This window comes from Haematobia irritans, chromosome 5, assembly GCF_050003625.1.
Source record: "Haematobia irritans isolate KBUSLIRL chromosome 5, ASM5000362v1, whole genome shotgun sequence".
Taxonomy (NCBI): domain Eukaryota; kingdom Metazoa; phylum Arthropoda; class Insecta; order Diptera; family Muscidae; genus Haematobia; species Haematobia irritans.
In genome coordinates, this window is record NC_134401.1 from 71,225,695 (window position 1) to 71,243,732 (window position 18,038).

The 18,038-nt window shown below is 35.8% G+C and overlaps 2 protein-coding genes across 4 annotated transcripts in view; one reads left to right on the forward strand and one right to left on the reverse strand.

Annotated features, from left to right (window-relative positions):
• LOC142239306 (uncharacterized) overlaps positions 1-1,290 on the forward strand; it is a 34,399-nt gene extending 33,109 nt beyond the window's left edge. Inside the window, exon 2 of the mRNA XM_075311093.1 lies at positions 58-1,290. Within this exon, the coding sequence (XP_075167208.1) occupies positions 65-994 (930 nt within the window). The 5' untranslated portion in view covers positions 58-64 and the 3' untranslated portion in view covers positions 995-1,290. The remainder of the gene's footprint in view (positions 1-57) is intronic.
• Positions 1,291-4,352: 3,062 nt separating this feature from the next.
• Positions 4,353-18,038, reverse strand: part of LOC142239163 (uncharacterized) — a 288,432-nt gene continuing 274,746 nt past the window's right edge. For all 3 annotated transcript variants that reach the window (XM_075310933.1, XM_075310932.1, XM_075310931.1), the window contains one exon: positions 4,353-5,250. In XM_075310933.1, coding sequence (XP_075167048.1) covers positions 4,857-5,250 — 394 coding nt within the window. In that variant the 3' untranslated portion in view covers positions 4,353-4,856. The remainder of the gene's footprint in view (positions 5,251-18,038) is intronic.

Below are 18,038 nucleotides of genomic sequence, written 5' to 3' on the forward strand. Positions count from 1 at the left end.
TTAATTTCTCATTGTGCCTATCTCTCTTTTTCTCTCTTTCTTTTCTTTCTCCCGCAGGTCCACCATGGGCAGATGTTTCGTTTGCGGCTTCAACCACCCAATTAAATATTGCACTCATTTTCGATGGATGTACAAGGATGAACGGCGAGCAGTCCTAGAGCGATTCAACTATTGCCTCTCAGACCGCCACCGACGCAAAGACTGCGCTTCTACAAATCGCTATAATGTGTGCTCTGGTGCACACCACACCATGATCCAACGTCCCCTTTTTGACCCCTGTTCAGAAAGTTTTATTATGGCAGACAAAATACCTCAACCACCTGTATGTGAAACAGTGGACAGCTCAAAGAATGACGCTTCTAACTCCTCACATGCCAACAATGAAACGAATGCTGTTTGCACTAATGATGTCGCCCCCTTGGCTCTTACCACGAAATCTCTTCTGGAAAAGTACATATCAGAACCTATAGCAAGAGGCCCATTGGCAGACGGGACCCCTATACTGGCTCCAGTTGCTCTATGTCGTTTGCGTCTGGGAAATCGATTTATTGATATGAATTTTATAATCAAAAAAACTGTTCCTAAGTCACACATCAAATATTCCGCTGTAGAGCACTTAAATTACCGGACCAAATTTAAGGCGAACATTCCATACGGCCAATTTGAAATCGTTACCCGCTCTGGTAAAGTTTTAAAGGAATGGCTAATCATCGTTGACGACTTGAAAGTATACATCCCACCACCCGTCAAGAATAGCAATGTTCTAAGATTTTTGAAAGACATGGGTCCCATAGCTCACCCCCAACCACACAACTATGGTCCAATTAAAGGAGTTATCGGAGCGGATATCTGTCGTTACGCACTATATGGTGACCGCACAGAGTTGCGCATCAACCCCAGCCTGGACACTCAAAATTCTGCTTTCGGGATGCTCTGTTTTGGCTCATTCTCAAGATGTGCACCTCACCTTATTTCTGGCCCGGGAGTATGTTGAACGCACCGTTCAACTAGATTAAGTATTTTCATTCATTTTATATAATTTTTTGTTTATTTAATTTCTTTAAATATTACGTTGAAATAATATCTTATTTTCATTTAATTGTAACGTCAAAACGACCTATTAACTTTTGAAGTAATAATTTTAGTACATTTGCTCTTTTTGATCTCATTTATTTTCGTTAAGTTTTATTTTTTCTCTCCGCATGAAGCGGTTCTTTTGTACTTTAAGTTAAGTTACCAACATCACCTCGACCAATAAAGTCGCAAATAATTGTATGAATTCAAGTGGAATTCTTTTTGTTGTTTTCCTTTATACTTTTGGAAAACCCCTTTATATATTATTAGCCCTTGGTGGTTTGTTCTATAGATCCCCTAGAAATTAGGGATCTATAGAACAAACCAATAATCGATTTTTCTACTTTTCGATTATTGACTTTTAATCAAAAATCGATTTTTGATTATTTTTACCATTCAAAATTCGAATATTCGATTTTTCGTAATCGAATTTCATAGAAATAATGATTATACAAAATATTCGATTTTATGAAATCTATTTTGTTTTTGCGAGTTGGAGAGAGTATACAATTTTTAACATGTACGAATCATTTATCATTATTTCCCCAAATAAATTCATGGAAATTGAAAGCACAAAGGATTCATTTAAACCAATTTGATATTTAACTTAATCAAATCAATATTTTTATTCTTATTGGTAATAGAATTCAATAAATAAAAATGAAGAAATATCTCGGTATTTTTCAATTAAATTGAAACCAATGAATATGAAAACAGAACACACTAAAATCGAGTTTTGATAGTCAAAATTAAAAATTAGATGAAAATCTAAAATCGATTTTACGATTATTATACCCTCCACCATAGGATGGGGGTATATTAACTTTGTCATTCCGTTTGTAACACATCGAAATATTGCTCTAAGACCCCATAAAGTATATATATTCTGGGTCGTGGTGAAATTCTGAGTCGATCTGAGCATGTCCGTCCGTCCGTCTGTTGAAATCACGCTAACTTCCGAACGAAACAAGCTATCGACTTGAAACTTGGCACAAGTAGTTGTTATTGATGTAGGTCGGATGGTATTGAAAATGGGTCATATCGGTCCACTTTTACGTATAGCCCCCATATAAACGGACTCCCAAATTTGGCTTGCGATTGCTCTAAGAGAAGCAAATTTCATCCGATCCGGCTGAAATTTGGTACATGGTGTTAGTATATGGTCTCTAACAACCATGCAAAAATTGGTCCATACCGGTCCACTTTTACGTATAGCCCCCATATAAACGGACCCCCAAATTTGGCTTGCGATTGCTCTAAGAGAAGCAAATTTCATCCAATCCGGCTGAAATTTGGTACATGGTGTTAGTATATGGTCTCTAACAACCATGCAAAAATTGCATCGTGCTGTTAGTATAAGGCCGCTAATAGCCATGCCAAAATTGGTCCATATCGGTCTATAGTTATATATAGGCGATCCCCAATCACACAAAAATGTTATATCTATAGACAATTTTGTCAAATATTTATTTCTATAGAAAATGTTGTCAAAATTTTATTTCTATAGAACATTTTGTCAAAATTTTATTTCTATAGAAAATTTTATCCAAATTTTATTTCTATAGAAAATTGTTTCCAAATTTTACTTCTATAGAAAATGTTGTCAAAATTTTATTTTGTCAAAATTTTATTTCTATAGAAACTTTAAACTTAATTATATACGTATTTAATCGGCCTTTTTTAGTTTAATATATACCACGTATGCACTATGTGGTATATATTATGGTGTTAGGAAGTTTTAAGATACCTTGCCATCGGCAAGTGTTACCGCAACCCAAGTAATTCGATTGTGGATGACAGTCTTCAGTAGAAGTTTCTACGCAATCCATGGTGGAGGGTACATAAGTTTCGGCCTGGCCGAACTTACGGCCGTATATACTTGTTTTTAGGTTAATAATCTATTTCGATTTTTTTAGATTTTCATGTCAAGATTCGAATAATCGATTTTCGATTTATAGATCCCTACTAGAAATTCGAACCTGTGTCGTTTGACTTTATCATTTCCATGGAAGTTGAGAAACTATTATAATTTTAAAATATATATTTCGAAAATAACAAAATAAAAACTTTATATAACATAAAAAACAATCTTTTAGAAAAATATTTGATAAAAAATATAGCCGTTGCTGAAATTTGATCCAGCGTTGTCGTTATTTTAATCGTTTTTTTAATTTCTTTATTCAAGCTTTCATAACTTATAAAGCAATACAAAGAATAGAAAGTACTTCCGAAGTACTTCCTTCCCATGGCAAGCCAATGTAAAATTCGTTGGAGATTATCCATATTTGCACTACTTCCAGATCACACTACTTTCCTGGATTCTATTTTCTTTTGTTTGCTGAGGAACAATATATATGTATGTCCACGCGAAGAAAAAAAACGTTTGGAAACCTGTACCGAAAAGGTTTTTCTGTTGTTAGAATTTTTGAATTGCTTTAAACTTTTATCACCAAAAAAAGTTGTTTGTTACAAAATTTTTATTTTTTCAATAAAAAAAGTTATTTTTGAAACAACAACACAGTCCATTTCGTTTATATCAAACACAGTTCTTTTCTGATTTTAGGTCGTTAATAAGACACCTTTTACAGTTCAAAATTTTATATACTACAATGTAATGTTGAACATTTTTTTCGGAATATTCATATAGCAGGGATCGAACCCACGACCCTTGGCATGCAAGTCGGACGTAGTAACCACTGCTCCACGGTGCCAAACTAAATGTTTTTTATGTTAAATAAACATTGTTTATTCGGTTCGTGGGCGCCGCAAGCTATGCTATATAAATATAACTTATATGCACGCAGAGAAGGAATATGATCACCTCAAACATGTTTCAAGAGCAAAATGTTATTTTTGTATGGTGACCATGTAACATGTTTGTCACTAAAATATTATTTTCTCGTCAAATAAAACCTGCTTGCCGAAATCAGATACATGATTTCCGAGAAAATAACATGGTTGCGAAAACCATGTTACATGATCACCACCCAAAAATAACATTTTGCTCTTAAAACATGTTTGAGGTGATCATATTCCTTCTCTGGGTGTGGATATTTATCTATTGATGACCATAACAGGTACATAGCTCAGTGGTTAGTGTGTTGGCTTACAAAGTGCATGGTCCGCGGTTCGATTCTCCGCCCAGGCGAAAGGTAACAAAATTTTAAAAATTTATGAAATCGTATAATTTCTTCTACATTGTTGGTATTACAGGAAAAGGTGTTAAGAAATAAAAAACCTCGTGGATGTGAGAAAGATGTGAGGGAAAATGCAATTAATAAGAAAACAATGTTTATTTATTTATTTATTTTTTTTTTGAGTTTGTCTTTATGAAATTGTTTTTACATCCTGGAAAAGAATAAACGTTTATCACAAAAAGTATATACTTTTCTTCCAAATACACTTCCTTACAGCGAACGAACTTTGTTGGTCTAAAATTTCGTTTGGGAGGAAAGAATTATTTTTTGCGTGTACAAATTAAAAGATCACCTTTTGAGTTTGACTTTATTGTTGGTAATCTTCCATTGTGAGTTTAAATTTAACAACGGAGCACAAAATTCACAAAACATCAAACATAAGTAGATGGATTTACATACATAAACGTTTCTTAAATATATTATAATTAAAAAAAAAACAAACAAACTTTAAACTATAAAGATTTTACAATATAAAATCCATCAAGTTCTCATAAGAAAATAATTCATTTATATATGGTCCTCAAAATCCAAAACTTTAAGTTTAATCATAAGACTTCAAGATGGTTAAAGCACAAGTACTTGTAGCTATGTTGTTTGCTGTTGCAATTTCGAGTTACTGCGAGAAAATACCTTATTTAAAAGTTTTGACCATTTTTTTTTCTTTTTGGATTCACTGGATGTTGATATATTAGACATGCTGACGGCATTGTTGAACTCGATCGATGAATGCAAATGATCGGTAGAATGTGCATTTCGTAATACCGGAACTGGTGCAGTTAATCCATTATTGCTTCTATTGCGCCGCATAGTCAAAGGACGGGCGGCAGGACGATCCACCATTTTTAGACTTTGGTTACATTCGGAAGGCACAACAATATTACCATTAATACTTATGCTTGGAATTTCTGTGGATGGAGTTTGCTTGTTTTCGACAGCTTGTGAAGTTGGAAATAAATGGCGGTTTGAAGTAAGAGGAGTACTAAAAATATAAATATAGGTTCATATTAGAAAGCGTGTTAATTGTAAATTAAATTTAAATTTCGAGTTAATTGTAAATTAAATTTAAATCTTCCTCAGCTATTGTTCACGATTTTCGGAAAACTAAATGAATTTACATTACGTTAAAAAAAAAAACATTTGCATTCAATGGCGTCTATGGCTATTGGATTGCTTTTATCTTCTTTACACTTCAAAAATGTTTAATTACATTTAAGCTGTAAAAATATCCCTGCAGGAAATTGAGTCAACTCTTGACTTCTATTACGAAAACTGATTGGTTTATGGTGAGCTCTCTGGTTAATAAAACGTTTTTTTATGCTAGCCTGATATCAATGCAGGCTGGTCGTTCATCCAAATTAATTACTTTACATATCATTACAATTCTAACACGAGCTTACTAGACATGAACAATAAGGAATTGGTATAAGTCAAAATGCCAGATACCAATCTCACAAGCCTGACTATTCGTACACACAAAAAAAATTGTTCTGATACAATCACGAAATTAATTGATCCAATTAATTTTTTAATTGAAATGTCTTCAATCACAGAAATGATAGTATCAATTAAAAATTAATTGAAGTTCAATTAAAAAATTAATTGAAGGTCAATTAAAAAATTAATTGATCCAATTAAAAAATTAATTGATACTATTAATTTTTGTTTCAATTAAAAAAATTGTTGAATCAATTAAATTTTTTTTCTGTATATATTTCAGTGTTGGGTAATACACACTTCCATAGTCTCTTGAATTCTTGATTTATTGTTGTCTTGACTTCAGCTTGCGTTGACGAAACTACAAGAGTAGCTTAACCAACAGAGGAAAAGTATTGTTACGAATTTGATAATTATAGATATAAGTTTATTTAAATTAGTTTCCGTTAATTTAAAACTTCAAATTGTAACGATAAAATTTCGCTATCACTTGTTGGAATCATCTATTCATTTTTTGTATTTTCCTGAATTTCTTTTATGTTCTTTTGTTTGCTTACCGAAATGTTAGTTCTTACTCTCTCATAGAATAGCAACCCCTTTGCTTTGTTATTCTGCATTCTCATTTCATCTCATTGTCTATTGTCATTGTTGTTGTAGTAATGCGAGCATATATCTATGTGAGTGTGTATGTGTTTGGCAGCCACCACCCAGCGGCGGAAATCGCTCTTCATAAGGCCTTTTAAGAGGCATTTATTTGCAGACACAAGGCATTGCCTTCCCATTACATATTCATTGATTTTTTACACAGGGTGTCATAGCCGACCAAGGGCTCCGACTTCAACTTACAGCATAAGGGCTAATAAAAGGTCATTATTTTAAGGCCTTTTAGGAATTGCCTCAAATAAGTTCTTTATAATGTGTGATAAAATAAGGCCTTTTATAATGTATACATCAAAAGGCTTTATGAAGCATATATAAATAGAGGGCTCTTAATAGGAGTTTAAAATAATGCCAATTTAATGCCTTTTTATGAAGGCTGTTCAAAAGGCCTTATTTACATACCTTATATAGGACCTACTCCAAATTTCATATATAAATAAGAAATCCAAGATTTGTGCAGAATTATTTTTATTTTATTTTCTACTATATAAAATTGTACTATAAAAAATAAATCACCTTTATAGGAACTGATTTCGAATTGGACGTCTGATTTCCACATATTGAACAGAACATTGGCTTTCATGGTAGAAGTTGCCGCTAAATAAATAAGTAAAATTATTATAAAATTATTATTATAATGTAATTCAATATAGTATAATATCCGTCAAAAAATATATACTTACCGCATATTTGACACTTCAGCTAGTTAAAAAAAACAAACACCACGACTTGCTCCAACGAAATCACAAACCCAAATGAAGAAACACGTGTTGCGTTAAATTGTGCAAAATTATTTTTATTTTTAACTTACGGTTACTTATTAACTTACGGCATAAGGGCTTATCAAAGGTCTCTCAGATTAAAGAAGTGCGCATATGAGAACATGACTTGTTCTTTTTTTTAAGCCGTTATATTGTTTGTGACTCGTGGTCGAAAAACTTATAAATTGGCTTACGACATAAGGGCTTTTCAAAGGTCTCGTAAATTATAAGAGCTTGCTTGAGAATATGAGCTGCTTTTTAAAAATCGTTTTATTTTGCCTCGTTGCAAGAACACATTGTAATTCACAATACCAAACAAGGCCTATTAGTAGTTCTTTAAAATGTGTCTTTAAACACATGTCCCAGATAAGCCATTTCAAAAGGCCTCGACAAGTATGCTATGAGAAAAGGGATAGCGATCTTAGCAAATAAAGAGCTTTTTAAGGCCTGGTTTTTGCAATGAATGATGAATGTGTATCAACTTTTTTTTGTAAAGAAGGAAGAGGTCTTACAAAAGGGATTATTTTATAAGACCTAATCGTATGAGTATTGCCTCTAAAATAAGGGCTCCGTGAATGCTTTAAATCGAAAGTGCTCTCGATTTACGCCGCTGGGCAGATGAACAGCTTAATGGTCGTAGATCCTTCTAGCATTGTCTAAGAATGTTCTGGCGTTGCCAGAATATTGTAGTGCTTCCAGAATGTTCTCGTATTGCCACACTGTCATATATAAAAGCGCTCGCATGCTGCTAACGAGTCAGTCTTAATTAAAGCGTCAAACGAATAACTTCAGTGTGAACGAATTGTAAAGTGTGAAGTCATAGTAAATAAATTGTAGATTGTCGTTATTTAAAAGAACTGTGTTTTAATTGTCGGGTAATTAAAAACGCCTAAATATAAAAGCGTAACAATTGGTGTCGGAAGTGAAATAACGAAAAAAAAAAATCTACAATGAAGTTTAATGAGCTTCGTGTGGAAGACTTAAAAAAGGAATTGAGCAAACTGGAGCTGCCGACAACAGGCAATAAGGCCCAGCTTCAAAAGCGTCTACTGGAAGAGTTTGAACGGCGTAATATGGACATTGCGACGCATGAGTTTGATTATAAGGAAGACATTGATGAATCAATACTCGTCAATACAAGCAGTGTGGAAACTCCATCTGTGGCTTCGAGTGTTGTGGATTACACATCAATGCTCAATGTTTTGAGCAAAATGATGGAAGCAAATTCTAGAAAAATGGAAGAAAAATTCGACGAAAATTCTAGAATGGTCAACGAAAAATTACAACAAATTTCTGAAGGCATGGAGAAACGTGTGGATCATATAGAAAATCAAATTGTGGAATTGGATAAGAAAGTTCTTTCCGTGGATGAGAAAATTATGGTTCATGATGAGAAGTTTCTGCACATCGAGAAAAAAATGTCAGAGCTGGAAATTAAAGGTGGTCCAGTGCGCGTCATCGAGGGCTCAAAAATCAAAACTCCTGTTTTCGATGGCTCAACGTCATTTGATGTCTTCAAATTCCAATTCGAAATGGTTGCTTGTAGAAATTTGTGGAATGACGATGATAAAGCAATTGAACTTCTATTGGCATTAAAGGGCAATGCTGCTGATGTGATACAAAGCATTCCCGCTGCTTCTAGAAATAACTATAATGAAGTAATAGCGGCACTTCAACGCAAGTATGGTGGAGAGCACAAGCAGGACATCTTCAGAATGGAATTGAGAGGAAGAATCCAGAAATCGAATGAAACCCTACAAGATTTCGCAACAGAAGTTGAGCGGCTAGTGCTTTTGACATACCCAGGTGAGAGTCATCCTCTTGTGGACCGCATCAAGATTGAAACCTTCGTCAATGGAATTCGAGACCCAGATATAAAATGTGCAACATATGCGTCACAAAAGGCTACATTCGCTGAAACAGTAACATTCGCACTTGCACAGGAGACTGCGAGATTGCTAGCGCGGCCTCAAATTCACAAGGTACGTAAAGTAGAGACAGAGTGTGATGAATCAAAGTCCGTTATTGAGTCGATGAAAGAGGCCATGAAGCAGGCAATGCAAGAAATGAAGCAAGAGGCAAATAAATCCCGGATCAAATGCTATAACTGTGATAAGCCGGGACATCTAGCTCGAGAATGCAAAGCACGACGCAAACGGTCAAGGTCCACATCACCATCTCCATTAAACAATAGCCATAAGAAGGTGACCCCACAGTCAAGTGAGTCACCTTTAAACTAAATCGAGCTAGTTCAGCGGGGCAAGAGCTGGCTCCCACAGACGATGGCCCCACCATCTCCATAGCAATAGTTCAACAGAAAAATAACAATTTAACTATTGCGGGTGTTATTAATGGCGACAAGCGTACTTTGACGTTGGATACTGGTGCATCAAAGTCTATCATTAGATCTGATTTAGTAAAAGGAAAAGTTACACCACTGATTGGAGTCAAGCTACGCACGGCTACAGGGGAACCCGCAACCGTATATGGAAAGGTCACCGTAAAATTAACTATTGCTAACAAATCCGTTACTTATGATTTCATTGTGGCCGATATAGTAGACGAAGTTATAATTGGAGCGGATTTCATGATTGCTTTTGGCCTCAATCTGGATATGAAGCGTCGTGTAATGACATGGTGCGATGCCGAAATAACGGTAAACGTGGGATACGACGAGAATACACCTGTCAGACGTTTGACAACGAGCCAGTCAGAGTCTATACCACCGAATGCCGAAGCAATTATATGGGTTTCTATGAATGGAGATTGTGAAGTCGGCCAATTGTGGGTTGTTGAACCAGCAGAAAACAAAAGCAACAACATCTTGATAGCAAATGCCCTGGTAACAACGAACGAAGAGAGACTAATACCACTTCGTGTCTTGAACTTGTCTGACAATCATGAGCAAATTGTAAAATTTTCTGATATTGGAAAATGTACACCAGCCGAGGCAATAGTCAATTTGGAAGGCAACTCATCAAAGACACATGGAGCAGTGAGAAAACATCTAGAAGGGTATTTCGAGGCTTGGACACGTCATCTATCGCCGTCAGAGAGAAATAAAGCCAAGCAATTGTTGTGGAAAAACGCCTCTGCTTTTGCTTCTGAAAAGGGAAATCAAGGAAGAACATCTGTAGTGAAACATGAAATTAAAACCGCAGAAGAAAGGCCCATAAAACAGGCACCACGAAGTGTTCCCCTGGCAAAAAGAGACGAAGTTCAAAAGCTCATAAAGGAAATGGCGGAGAGTGGAGTGATCGAGCCATCATCAAGTCCTTGGTGTTCCCCAGTTGTGCTGGTCAAAAAGAAAGATGGAAGTACCCGATTCTGCGTGGACTACAGAAAACTGAATGATGTCACCAAAAAGGACAGTTATCCGCTTCCACGCATTGATGACACGTTGGACACACTAGCCGGAACAACATGGTTTTCTACGCTTGATTTGCAGAGTGGATATTGGCAAGTAGAGATCGCCGAGAAAGACAAGGAAAAGACGGCTTTTGGCGTTAATGGCGGTCTCTGACAATTCAATGTAATGCCGTTCGGGCTCTGCAACGCTCCGGCTACCTTCGAAAGATTGATGGAGCGGGTACTGAAGGGGTTGCACTGGAAGTCGTGCTTGATATACTTGGACGACATCATAGTGATGGGCAAAACATTTGACGAGCACCTTAAGAACTTGAAAGACGTTATCCAGCAATTGTCAGCTGCTGGTCTACGCCTTAACGCAAAGAAATGCTCCCTTTTCCAGCGGGAAGTTAAATACCTGGGTCATCATGTGACTGCAGAGGGCATATCCACCGATGAAGACAAAATCCAAGCTGTCAGAGATTGGCCACGACCCCGAAATCTCCACGAATTAAGAAGTTTCCTTGGGTTATGTACATATTACCGACGATTCGTCCCAAACTTCGCCAGCATCGCCGCTAGTCTCCATAAATTGACGCAAAAAGGTCAGAAGTTCCAGTGGAGCGACGAACAGGAGGAGTCATTCCAACATTTAAAAGAACTTTTATGTTCAGCTCCTGTTCTAGCGTATCCTATTCCGGGCGAAAAATTTGTTTTGGATACAGATGCTAGCGCACATGGTATTGGAGGTGTGCTATCCCAACAGATAGACGGCAAGGAGAAGGTCATCGGATATTTCAGCCGAACGTTATCCAAGCCCGAAAAGAACTACTGTGTAACGCGACGAGAGCTGCTAGCCGTCATAGAGAGTGTAAAACATTATCATAAATATTTGTATGGACAACACTTCTTGCTCAGGACTGATCACTCAGCTCTACGATGGTTGCTCCAATTCAAGAATCCGGAAGCTCAACTGGCACGTTGGATCGAGAGGCTCCAAAGCTATGATTTCAGTGTCGAGCATAGAAAAGGTGGAAAACACGGTAACGCTGACGCTTTGTCACGTCGACCTTGCAGTATAGAATGCAAGCACTGCTCGAAAGCTGAACATAAGGAGGAGATTGTTGATATTCGGCTGTTACACATCGAATCTGGAGTGGACTGGCCAACAGAACAGCGTAAAGATCCCATTTTGAGCAAAATTATTTCGGCAAAGGAAGAGAACGAGAAGCCCAGTAAGAAAGACATCGCAGCCGAAAGTCCACTTATGAAATCATACTGGGCTCAATGGGATAGTTTAGTTCTAGTCAATGGATCCCTGCAACGTAAATGGGAAAGCGAAGATGGCAAGAGCAGCCGAAATTTGATCATCGTTCCAGATTCCAAAATAAGAGACGTTTTGGCGGAGTTCCATAATGGTCCCAGTGGAGGTCATCTGGGAATAACCAAAACCGCCGAGAAAGTGAAGCAACGATTCTACTGGGTTGGATGCCAGAAATCAATTGCTGAATGGGTAGCCAATTGCGAGAAGTGCATGAAGGCGAAAGGTCCAACAAGGAAAAGTCGAGGTCCTATGCAAGAATATAGACCAGGAGCCCCGTTTGAAAGAATAGCAATGGACGTGGCAGGCCCTTTCCCAGTAAGTGATTCTGGAAACCGTTATGTCCTTGTGGTCATGGATTACTTCAGCAAATGGCCGGAGGTGTATGCAATTCCAAACCAAGAGGCAAAAACGATTGTGGATGTGGTCAACAAAAACTGGATATGTCGCTACGGTGTGCCGTCCGAGATTCACTCAGACCAGGGAAGAAATTTTGAATCGGCCATATTCAAAGAGATGTGTGAATCCCTTGGTATCAAGAAAACGAGGACTACGCCATTACATCCACAATCCGATGGCATGGTAGAAAGGTTTAATCGCACTCTGGAGGAACATCTTCGAAAAGTAGTGGACAACGGCCAGAGGGACTGGGACGAGCATATACCAAAGTTTTTGCTGTCGTATAGATCTGCCATTCATGATTCCACCTCTCGAACACCGGCCAATGTTCTATTCGGAACTGAGTTGAAGTTACCTGGAGATCTGATATTCGGCGCTAAACCTAATGAGCTCGCCATGGAAGAAAACAGAAACGACATCCCAAACACTTTCGGTGAAGTTCACGAATCAGTGCGCAACAAAATAAAAATGGTCAGCAACAGAATGAAGGCGAGATACGATCGTGCTGTAAATACTGAGGGCTTCCAAGAAGAATTGGTTCTGCTATTTAACCCGCAACGAAAGAAAGGATTATGTCCTAAACTGCAAAGACAGTGGGAAGGCCCATACAAAGTCATCAAGAAGATCAATGATGTTGTATACCGGATTCAGAAGGACGACAGCCCTAGATCAAAGATGAAAGTTGTACATCTGGAACGATTGGCTCCTTACGGAACAGGTTCTGTGCCTGTTCGGGACGAACAGGCTTAAGCGGGAGGCAGTGTTACGAATTTGATAATTATAGATATAAGTTTATTTAAATTAGTTTCCGTTAATTTAAAACTTCAAATTGTAACGATAACATTTCGCTATCACTTGTTGGAATCATCTATTCATTTTCTAGTATTTTCCTGAATTTCTTTTATGTTCTTTTGTTTGCTTACCGAAATGTTAGTTCTTACTCTCTCATAGAATAGCAACCCCTTTGCTTTGTTATTCTGCATTCTGCATTCTCATTTCATCTCATTGTCATTGTTGTTGTAGTAATGCGATGCCACCAGATGAACAGCTTAATGGTCGTAGATCCTTCTAGCATTGTCTAAGAATGTTCTGGCGTTGCCAGAATATTGTAGTGCTACCAGAATGTTCTCGTATTGCCACACTGTCATATATAAAAGCGCTCGCATGCTGCTAACGAGTCAGTCTTAATTAAAGCGTCAAACGAATAACTTCAGTGTGAACGAATTGTAAAGTGTGAAGTCATAGTAAATAAATTGTAGATTGTCGTTATTTAAAAGAACTGTGTTTTAATTGTCGGGTAATTAAAAACGCCTAAATATAAAAGCGTAACAGTATGTTTGTCAAATTTATTTGGGCAAAGACCTGTATACTGCAACATGGTTGGATGGACGGCCGTTTCGGATTTACCGAATGGATTATCCCACCTTAATGGTTTTAAAGCTGAGATCAAACAACAAAAATGTTCCTAAAAAGTCTAATAATATTAAAAATAAATAAATAAATTTGGCCCAAATATAAGTTCTGGCAACATTGGGCTTAAGTTCTTTTCAGACATTTATGTCATGTTCATGTACATCGAACGAGATCTTCCTTTCGCATTTCAAAAGAAAGAAAATTGTCGAAAGCCACGTCCCTTCATATTTTGTTGTCGAGTAACATTTGAATGACTTCTCAGGCCAAAAATTTGAAGATACTCATTTTTAATAATCACTGAGTGGTAAAAATTCAAATTCCTTACCAAATAATCGATTATATTCTTGCGACACTTGGAAGATTAAGTAAGTATTTTTTATGTAAGTGAAAACTGAGTTGAATTGTTACTACTTAGCATTGAATAGTATTTCCTAAGTAAGTGAAAACTGAGTAGAAATTTTTACTACTTAGCATTGAAAAGCCGCACAGAACGTAATGTCCACAAATGTTAAACAAAGCTACTACATATTCCTCTAGTGCACTGGTAGAAAAAGTTTCGTTAATACGATGAACTCCTACGTTGTATTAACAAAATTCTTCATTAAAAGTCAGCCAATTTACGAAACCATTTATGAAATACATTTCGTAGTATTAACGAATAATTACGTTGCAAGAAAAGTATATAATTAAACCTCTGCCAGACGTACTCTTTTAAAGAGCACATGTGCTCTTTTATACAAAATGTGCTCTTAAAACAAGGCAGGCCAAAAGAGCACGCAAAAGTGCTCTATTTTTAGTTAAGTGCTCTTTTTATGCATCCCAACAAATATTAATCCAAATCGATTCAATAAATGGTAAAAGTAAACTGAAAATACGTAAATGTCACACTAAGAGATTTTCCTAGCCGTTATTTTCTAATTAAATAGTGTTTTACTTTATATATCAAAGTCGTAAAAGAGCACGCCGATGTTGCTTCTTCACTTTGTACTCTGTTCTAAATGTAAACAAACTTATTCAATAACGTTTTTCACGAAAACACCAAAAAATTACTTGCAAAGTATTATAAGAAAATAAGCTTGAGTTGAAAGTGGGTTATTTATGTTTATGGTATGAACCTTTATGTTATGTTTAAATGAATTATATTTCAATAAATTGGAATTAAATGTTTTTCTTTTATTTGAAAAAGTTTGCTCTATTTTTTCGTATGTGCTCCTTTTATAAGCTGAATGTGCTCTTTTTGCCTCTTCAAAATCTGTCATCCCTAGTTGCAACACCGTAGCCATATTTGGTTGTACTAACGAAAATTATTCGTTTTATGAATGAAACTTATTCATTGTATGAACCCAGTTTTTTCATTGTCTGAATGAAAGACTTACGTTTTATCAATGAAAATAAACGTTATATTAATGAAACCTAAGGAATTACTGCATTTGAGTTTAGTCATTGGTAGAGCATCTTTTTGTTTGTTAGAATCTTAGAAATATAATTTAATTACAATAGGAAATAACATTTGAGTCACGGGAGCCACCGTGGTGCATACACAGGTTCGTGGGTTCGATTCCTGCTTCGACCGAACACCAAAAAGTTTCTGTAAGTGGTTTCGCTGCACACACACAAAGAAAATTTCATTAAAACTCAGCCAACGAAAAATTTTCATTGATATAACGAATCATTTTCATTAATACAATGAAAATATTCGTTAATGGTACGAAACGTTACGTTAATTAATAGAAAATTCGTTATAATAACGAAATATTTCGTTGTATTAACGAATTTATTTCGTTGGCTGACTTTTAACGACACATTTCGTTAATATAACGAAACTTTTTCTATTAGTGAAATGTGGAACGCCGTTCGGACTCGACTATAAAAAGGAGGTCCCTCGCCAATCGTATCGCCGTGGCGATTTATGGCAGACACAATTTCTCCAATTTTTTGCCACGATGATTCATTCCGGTAATTGTTCCGCTTTATTCATCTGAAAGTTGACTTCCCCGAGGCATTTCCACTAAATTTCAACTAAAGGATATAAACTTTATAAAAAGTTACATTGGGCTATTCCCCATCAAGTTATAATAAAATTTGCATCAAAGAGATTTAATTATATACTTTTCTTACTGATTTAGTTTTGATTTTAGCAGCTAACTCGAACTTAGCACCCACTTAAAGATTAAAAATTTAAACTAATTTTTTTTTGCGAATATATAAAACAAAACACCAATTTGACTCACCCACGGTCTAGGTTTATTATTCACAATGAAACTGTAAAGAGCCTGTGCACTCTTCAGCGAAAAGAACGTAAATGTGAATACAAACGACCAAATTAAGGTTTGTCCACCAGGCAATTTTTTAGTTCAACTTTTTTTTTCAAGATACACACGCTCACTGTCATCTATACATGTGTATGTACACATTACATAGACGTTACAAATTTAATGTGTTGTGACGCAGTGTTGCCAGGTTGGGGTTTACCCCAAATTTAGGTGGTCTTTGCACGTTAGGGGGGATTTTCAGGGATTACTTTTATTTTGGGGTTTTCTAGGGGTAAAAAATATTTAACGTCTAGAAAAGTAAAGCAATTCTCAACCGAATTCGGAGCAATCTTTGCATGAATATGGTGAAAACCATACCCGGAAGATCAACACAAATCCCTAGATATAACATTCCATTCGCTACCCGTTTCAAATTCGTCCTACACAGAAAAAAAGTGTCTCGTAAATTTAAGCAGATTTTTACAATAACTTATTACAAAAATTTTCCAGAATTTTAGTTCATTTTTCGTATATTCAAAGAAAATTAACTACTCGAAAGGAAAATTTTCAAATTTTAAGTAGCAATGGTTTAGTTCATGGCCTACAAGATACGATGGAAATTTCCTTAAAAATTTTCTTAACTGGTAGTTAAAAATTCATTCGTCATACTATAAAACTACTTATGAAATGTAAAATACTTTCTAAATAATAAGTGCAACTTACTATAAAGAGTTTTTGTATGAGAAAATATTTTTATACGCAAATTTAACTTGAAAGCGGATACCAATTTCTTACGGACATTTTTTTTTTATTATTGAATTCAAATGTATTTAATACAGAAACATTGTGCCTCAGTGCCAACTATGGATTTAAAAAGGCTGATAAGTTGGTTTAAACCATAATAATTTTCCTTATATTAATACATATAAAAAAAAAGATAAATGTACATTATATAATAAAAGCATAAAAAATACTATGAAGAGCAAAAAAAATTATGTAAGAAGTGCATCCACGTTATTTATCAAATAATCTTTTGCTTTTGTTTTAAATGTTGATATATTTGTGATATTTCTCAGGTTTGACGGCAACTGTTTGTATTCCATAGGTCCATTAAAGCTTATTTTCTGTTTGGTCAACTCTAAACGACCTCTAGAAAAAATTAATTGATTTGCTTGTCTAGTCATTCTACCCATTTGTGATAAATTATCACTAAATTTTACAGAATGGGGACTAATTCCGTGCAAGCTTTTGAAAACATACATCAAAAGGCGATGTTTATAAATTCCTTGTACAGGGAGAACAGTTTTTGCATAATAAGTCAATTGTATAAGTCAATTGTGTGAAATCTAGAATGTAAATTGATTACTATTTTCAAGGCCTTATTTTGAATTGCCTGTAATGATTTGATTGTCGCACTTTTCCTAGCGCAATAAGTTATCGGAAGATATGTTAAGTGGGAATGAATCAGCGATTGATACAACAACATCTTCGATCTATGATCAAGTTTCTGTCTGAACTTGTGCAGAACACCAATCCCTGATGACAGTTTCAATTTTAATAAGTCCATGTGACCTTCCCATTGCAAGTTACTGCTCAAATTCATTCCTAAATATGTAACACTGTCCGACTCCAAAATAAAATTCCCATCCACATACACCCCCATCTTCTCATTATCCCCAGCAATCTGAGGCCTAAATCGTATGAACTTTGTCTTATTCGAATTAAGAACTAACTTATTTACTTTCAAGAAGTCTGATAAAATCGCTGCATCCCATTAAATTTTAGCCTCCACATAGTTATAGTGATACAAAAGGCAAATGTCGTCCGCGAACATTTACAACTCTCCGTTTTATTCCAAATTCTGTAAATCATTTATAAAAATGTTAAACAATAAGGGGCCTATAACGCTTCCTTGTGGAACTCCACTTAATACCTCTAGTTGACCGCTGATACATTCTCCTATGTGGACATATTGCTTTCTCCCTCTCAGATAGTTCGATAGCTCCCTGGGAAAACCCATAGTAATGTAATTTCTCTATTAAAATGCAATGATCGACCAAATCGAACGCCAGCTGCCCCTCTGTAACCACTATCAAGTCCTCTACAAATATAATCAACAACATTTACCAGTGCTTCCTCAGTTCCTACCCCTTTCTAAGCCCATATTGCCTGCAGTATA